This window comes from Anabas testudineus, chromosome 21 (genome assembly GCF_900324465.2).
Source record: "Anabas testudineus chromosome 21, fAnaTes1.2, whole genome shotgun sequence".
NCBI classification, from domain to species: Eukaryota; Metazoa; Chordata; class Actinopteri; order Anabantiformes; family Anabantidae; genus Anabas; species Anabas testudineus.
The window spans coordinates 11047126-11054691 of record NC_046629.1 but is presented as its reverse complement, the minus strand read 5'-3'; the positions used below and the strand labels follow the sequence as shown (position 1 = coordinate 11054691).

General features: G+C 43.8%; 1 protein-coding gene across 1 annotated transcript in view; it reads left to right on the top strand.

Annotated features, from left to right (window-relative positions):
* Positions 1 to 861: 861 nt before the first annotated feature.
* igsf3 (immunoglobulin superfamily, member 3) overlaps positions 862 to 7566 on the top strand; it is a 66019-nt gene continuing 59314 nt past the window's right edge. The window contains exon 1 of the mRNA XM_026376081.1: positions 862 to 1847. Coding sequence (XP_026231866.1) covers positions 1811 to 1847 — 37 coding nt within the window. The 5' untranslated portion in view covers positions 862 to 1810. The remainder of the gene's footprint in view (positions 1848 to 7566) is intronic.

The following is a 7566-nucleotide window of genomic DNA, read 5'->3' as shown; positions in this document are numbered from 1 at the left end:
ACAGGAGAGAGCTTTGAGTTTCACTAAGTTGGAGCTTTTTGGATTCCATATTTCTGTCCTTTTCCAGAAGCTGAGCTCTTTTCGCAGCTTCACACCAAAGCAGTATTAGCTCATTGTGCTATTTTCTGTTTCGCAGCAAACTCCCATTCACCCTGTCTATTTTGAGAAGCTCCTAATAATGCAGCCGAGTTGTGCAAATCAATAAATCGGTGCATATGTCAAAGTGATGCGTGGCTTAGCCGCTTATGATAGGAATCAAAGAGGGAGGAAATTTGCAGCTTTCAACTTCTGAAATGTTGAACTATAATGTGTTGGAAGAAAGTGTTTGTTCTGATATTTCCTAACGTTCCCAGGCAGAGTGTCACCTCATTATGCTGATTGCCTGTAGTGTGTGTATGTGAGGATGAGGCAGGGGGGAAATAGAGGGGTGATATAAAATGTGTCCCCATCACGGAGACTGTTGGGAAAATAATGCATTAGAAGGGGGAGTATAAGAGTAGGCAGTAAAAAAGCCTATATTAAAAAGAGATGTGTTTCTTTTCTCTTTAGTAGACCCTATCATTTTACACTTAATGTGCGTTATATTATAATTTTCTACTATAATGACTCATGTCTGCCTCAAAAGGTGGTTAAACTTTGCCCTGTAGCTTTAGAGATTTAATTACCCTCCACTTCGCTTAACCTATTCAAACCATCAACCTCCTGGCCTAGAATTTAAATTGAGAAATGCAAATTTGGCCTCTGTCGTAGTGGACGGTGTGCCACAGGGCCGGGGCGTGGTTTTTTCCATCCGGGGGGGGGGGGGGGGGGGGGCAGGCACCACGCTGCTGTTAACTTTCCCAACTGCCGGTCAAACAAAAGTGTTTCCAAGCAGGAAACAGGGAAGTAACGCAGGGAGAGAGAGAACTTGCAGAGCCAGATAACCGCATTTATCACATGGCTCCTGACTGAACTCCAGTGTTAGGACTCCTGGGAAAAGTGGCACTTTTAACCCGTCTTATCGCAAAAATAACGTGCGTATTACGGTTCCATGAATTAGGACGCGCCGGGCTGAGGTAGAACAATTGAGGGAGCCAGTGTTTGGAGGTAAAGTGTTCATTGATTCATCTGATTTATTGTGTCAGAGCACAAAGCCTCGTCGGCTTCATCTGGAGCGCCCGCCCATTGGGTTTTCTGCGGAGCGATAGTGGGAGATTGATTGTAGTCTGTGGGATTTGCCCGATCCTGTTTGGACTGCGATTTGCGCTACTATCAGAGGAAGAGGAGAAGAATTAGCGACGACTCGGATCAGCCTGACTCCGCAGCTCTCAGATCTCCTTCTGTCTTTGACCAGGTGGCCAATCCAAATACGCCTGAGCCACGCCGGACTGGTGTCTTTTATTATTATTATTATTATTATTTATTTTTATACCGAGGAGCTTGTGAGTGAGCATCGCTCCGCAGTCTCTGATGCGTACGGGGAGTGGGTTGGGTCGCCCGGGCTCCTGGCATACGCACACGTCGTCCGCGATAAAAGAAGATAGGTGAGGGTGAAAGCGTAGAGAAAGCGACACCCGAGGCTTTTGAGCAGAAGGACGCTTGAGAGGGGAGTCGGACACTGGCAGACCGCCGGGCTCGCCGGCTGTGGACCTTCAAGACACACACACACACAAAAAAAAAAACCCCGGCTGCTTTTTGTCGCCTGGGATTCGTCAGGTCTCCTTTCTGATTCGGGACCTGCGGGTTCACCACGTTGGTGTCAGACCCGATCAGACGTCGCCTCCCTCGTTAGAAAGGAAACCTTGGAAGTGGATCTGCGGGGCAACACACAATGGCAACCGGTGCGCTCCTTGCTTGTGCGCTGCTTGGTAAGTGATCAGAAGAACCAGCCTGTATTTGTGCACGATTCTTCCCCCCCCCCCCCCCCCCTGTGTGAGTCGATTCACGAGGTGACGAGGTGCAAAGCAGCGTCTGCTGTGTCTCAGACATGGCACACCTGTATGAGACGTGTGCATCTTAACGGGTTAGTTGGAGAGAGAGAGAGAGAGAGAGAGAGAGAGAGAGGGAGGGGGGCAACTACTAGTCATCGTGAGTCAGGTGGAAGTAGAGATCACTGTTATAATAACAGATGTCTGGGAACAGCTGTGTGTGTGTGTGTGTGTGTGTGTGAGAGAGAGTGAGTGAGTGTGTTGAACTAGGTTAATGTCATATTTGGACTGTAGTCACAGATTAACCCTAACAGTCTGACCTATAGCGTTTAGCTGATATTGACAACCTGATATTGTCTTTAAACCCTCACACACATGCACAAGCACACATGACAGACACACCTGGATCACACACACCACCAACGAACCCACGTTGTGAAGTCGCCCACTGGGTCTGAAGAGACACCGTGCCATCTCTGCCTTACAGTAAATCAGATCTCAACTCGAAAGCCAGGCGCCGTGTGCAGATCCCACATATTTGTCATCTAACCTGCAAACGATTGGATTCACAGGCAAGTACAAGTACGGAGCATTCCCACCCGATGGCGCACGGTGACACGCACAAAACATTCATACATGGGCACGATTGCTGACACGCACAAACATCCTGCCTGTGAACTGTCCCAAACAAACACCAGATGGCTTTTCTGTTTCTGGACTGGGAGGCCTGTCAGTGCTGTCGGGGGGGCGGGAGTGGGAGTGCAAGATTGGCCCACTGGAGGCCCACTTGGCCAAGAGGATTACCAGTGTGCTCCTTGGTTCACGTCCCCTTTCAGCCCATCAGAAGTCACTTTCACTGGGATGGGCGCCGGGTGATTAGTTTTTCCAATAAGAAACACGAGCTGTATTGTTCACTGTGCAGTAGGGAAGACTGCACACTGTCACAATACTGATCCTATCTGTAATGTAGGCAGGATAAAGGAGGGTTTTGTATTATGTAATTATCATGAATCATTTGGTTAAAAGAAGAAACAGTTTGAGGTGGTGAAGAACACGTCACGTATGAGGACAGAGTAGGTTTTGTTTTTATGCAGCGTGTGCCCGTATGGATCATGTTTACAAATCACAAAGGCCACTCGTGATATTTTCTCATGCTATAATGATGCGTTGCCAGAATTATTAGTCAAATTAAGAAGCCCTGTGATCCTCCTGAGCTAAAGATGAGAACTTTGATGAACAATCTATCTTCAACAATTCTGATAATCAGTTTTATGTTGTTTTTTTTTTTTAACAGGACAGTTGGAAAAACTCTGACTTTAACCTTTCAAATGTAAAATTTTATTCTCTCAATAGTGAACTGAATGTCTTTAAAATCAGATTGTTAGTCACACAAAACAGCATTTTGTCAGATTAGGTTTTGGGAACTTGTACAGTGTTCACTATATAACTATGATAGTGGCCACTTTAGCCACACTGTAAATGATCATAGTACGCTAATACCACATCACAGGATAACGTTTGGGGAATTACCACATCAACGATTTATCCCTCTTCCAGAGGGAAACATCTGTGTGCGCCGAAATGTGATTGTGCCTATTATTTCGTGCGATCAGCTGTCTCATATTGTCACGTGTGTCAGCGGGCACACGTGTTCACCCGAGCATTTCTCTGTAATAAAGAATAAAATAAAGGTGGGTGACAGCTGTGTTAGATGGCAAGTGTAATAGTCACTGTTAAGCCCAGAGGTGCCATTTTCGAAATTTTCTGGCAGGCAGATCTTATATCGAGGTTATTTATGCTGCTGAGTTTGCAACCAGGTGTTAGTGAGTGTGCATCTATGTGCTTATTTGTGCTGCCAGCGTATATGATAAAAAAAAAAAAAAGAGTTGCCTGAAGGAGCAAATGTTTATTAGCTTCACAAACAGGATGACTTCTTTCTCCCCCACAGAGAGTGAGAAAGATGTCATGTGTTTGGTGTAATATTGTGTGTGTGTGTGTGTGTGCTTTAGAGTGTTTGATACCTGAAGTACCCAAGACATCCCAGTTTATAGAACTATATTGACAGTGTTGTGTGTGTGTGTGTGAGGCTGGCTGGTTTAACTGTGAAATGCCTGAGTGGTTTCCATTTACCAGGCTGACAGGAGACCGGCCTGCAGTTGCCTGGGTTCTAATGAGCTGCCACTGGTCCTGTTTATCAGCTGGTCTCAGAGCTGCTTCACACTGAACAAGGGGGAAAACCTAAACATGACAAGACACATTCTGCCCTTTACAGAAATGACTGCATTTGTCACAACGCGATTCTCTATCGGCGTCTTTATTAGCTGTAGTAAAATAACAGTAACACAAAGCACAAGTGCTTTTTAGCCAAACGAGTAAAAAAAAAAAAAAAAGTTTCAAAAACACTGACATGATCCTTCAGCATCTCTTTTCTCCTTCATCTGTTTCTTTTCACTCTCCCCGCGTGTGCATTGTTTATTTTTAGTAAGATTGATACTATTTTTGGTGAAACAATATCCTGTTATCTTAGCCTGTTACAGCGCTATTGATTGAAAAGAAAAGTTTAGACCATCAAGCTCCATGCTTATTCACAGATAGACTGTAAAGCCAAACGTATAATTGTCCCAATCAGAAGACATAAAGATACTTCAGATCTCATCTCCATTTGAGAGATAACTGCTGTGCCGTGTTGAATTTCAGAACTTTTGTACATTGTAGGAAAAGCAGCACTTAAAATCACTTAAGTGTAGATTTTATTCCTCATGTGTCCCTGTGCTGTGACAGTTATCACAAAAGCCCTGAGAACCGGTTAGTGGGAATCGCCTAATTTCCCGTCTCAGATATACTCATTAAAACATGTTCATTCCATAATGACACCACTTAACTACTTTCCATCAATAAGTAGTCATGCAAGGTTTTAAGGAAAACTAAATGGAAGTTAAAAAGGAGAATAGTTGGTGTTTAAAGAAGTTAGATGGATCATTTTGGGTTTTTAATGGCATGTTGAGGTCAGCTCCGAGGCATTTCAAACTTTGTCAGGATTCAAAGTTTGCAGCGCCACTCCCTGATGCCCACCCCAGCCTCTCCTCTATACCCCAAATAAGAATGACAACTGGAAACCCCCCTACCCAAAATGACAGGAGGGTTTTTTTTTTGTCAACTTGTGTGGTGGGGTGAGCCATGCTTCATCCTCCTGTGCATCTTGAGTCAGCTGTTATCACACATGCATGAATCCTTTGCATGTGTTCGTAAGCCACAGCTGACACAGGCCAGAGTGCTGTCTAGACAGTGAAGCATAATGTAATAACTCACTGTCTAGGCGTTTGTACAACTGTTCTATGTATGAGTCCAGGCTGTAAGTGTTTGGACATGTTATCTTGTATACACTTCTGTCCTTCAGGACATTGTTCAAAACAAAATTCAAAACATGTATAGAAGAGGGTTTTAATCAACAGAGAGAGAGCTATGTGGGCGACTTTGTGCGAGTGCAAAAAGGTTTTCAAACCTAGCTGGACAGATGCACACGAAGTCATACGAAATCATTATATTTAATATTTTGTGGAAAATTCTTTCAGTGTCTCCCTGACAATTTTGACACGTTGGCACTGGTTATGCTCTCCCAGGCCTTCAGTGAAGCCACTTTCAGCTTTTGCTTGTTGTGGGGTCTCTGTCTTTTGTCTGCTCTTGAGAAAGTGGGATGCATGCTTAATCGGATTGAGATGAAGCTTCATTTCGAGGCAGTTGGCTGAATCTGGGAGCGCAGAATGCTCCTCTGTGTCTCTGTATTCATCCGGTTGCTTACATCAACAGTCAAATCATTAACGAATGTCAGTGTGCCAGTGCCTTTTGGCAGCCCTGCACGCACAAGTCATAACAGAACTATCACCATCTCTGACAGACAAGGTAATGCTCTGGGTCACGGATTGTGCCTTTTCTCCACAGAGAGATTGCTTCACCAGTCCGTAGAACTCGGTTCTACCAGGTTTCTACCAGTTTTCCTCTGTATGTTTTTGTGAACTGTAACCTGCCTTTTCTGATTATGAGGCTAACCCGGGGTTTCCATCCTGCGGTGGATCCTCTGAGGTTATGGTCATGAACACTTTGACTTGCAGTGCAGGAATAAATGGGATTTTCCTCACTATGAAAATGATTTTTGCTCCTCCACAAGATGTTTACTCGGTTTTTCGGGCTGTTTGTCATTTGCTAGTTTTTCTGTGTATATCTGCTTTTTTATTATTAGAAATGACCCAGGTACCTTTCATATCTCTCTGACAGATTGGTGCTTCTCTTTAGCCTTATTCTAATCTTCGTAGCATGTGCGCTCTTTTGTGCATGACATAACACTGAGATGACTATTTAGAAGCTTTAGTTTGGGCACAATGCTATAACATACCCAAGTCTAATGTATTTTTCTTGTAAACCTTCTCAAATTAAAACTGAGATTTTGCACATTTAGTACCCATCATTTTGTTTCGGTTTGAATATTCTGAACCAGGGAGCCTGAAGAACATCAATACGCTGTGGAAAAGTTTAGCGTGTGTGCACGTGATTGCCCCAACTTTTGTTACTCATTATTTTTGCCTGTTTTTGCCACCAGAAAAAGAGGACCTACTTCTCTGTGATGGGAGAAACATGGGCTTATGCAGCTGTCTGATTATGATACTGTTTGCTCCCCCTTTGTGTTTTTCTTTTTTTTTTTCCTGTGCCTGCAATATTTTGTAGTTGCATGCAGGCTTGTTTGCATCATAAGCATTAGACCCACATCGTTGTGTATACCCATGACAAGACGCCTTTTGTGCTATTGTTTTTCTTCATATCATAACGCTGTTGACTCAAGTGACAAAATAAAAACAGAAGAGCAGAAACAAGATTGTCAACTTGGCTGTCATCCACCAACTGTGGGGTATGTTTCCAGTAAATGTTCATTAAAGTTGGTATGCCTAATGAAAACACAGGCCATTCATAGGTCAGATGTTTGTCTTAAGGATGTCTCATTTGTCATGGATCAGTAGAAATAGATGAGGGGTGGGTGATTGGGCTAGCATGGATGCGATTTTGTGTTCGTGGACAAGTCAAGCTACCCACACTGTAAGTTATTGCCCTGTAATACAGGCTTCGCAGTCAGCTACCACTGCAGTGTCGCTTCAACACCACTGTCCTCTCTTATCAGGTTCCCTCCTCTCTCTTGAAAACTTGAAATGTGTGAAGGAATTAAACAACTTTTCCTCCATTTGAGATCAAGGAAGAGTCAGAAAACATTAGAGATTGAACTGCCCGAACTTAATTGCTAGCTGAGCAATAAATCAAAAACTAAAGTTGGTTGTAATCACAGCTAGATTTCTCATGCAATGTCTGTTTTTTTTTTTTTTTTTTTTTTTTAATGATGATCCTCCTCTGTGACCCAGATCTGAGCTGTAGTCTCTCTCCACTTCACATGGGGAGATGAGTGACTGTGTGAAGTGAAATCAAGTTCTTGAGGGAGACTTTCCTGCCTTCCATGGTGGATCAGGAGAAGTGGCTGTGGCTGGAGACAGCATTTCGCACATTGCAGTTCTTTTCCGACGTTGTGCGGCTGCGCTTCTGCATCTCGTCACGCCTCCGATTGTATCTCGTGTTTTGCGATAACACATCAACCATCAACCCTTTGGCTATTTAGTTTGTA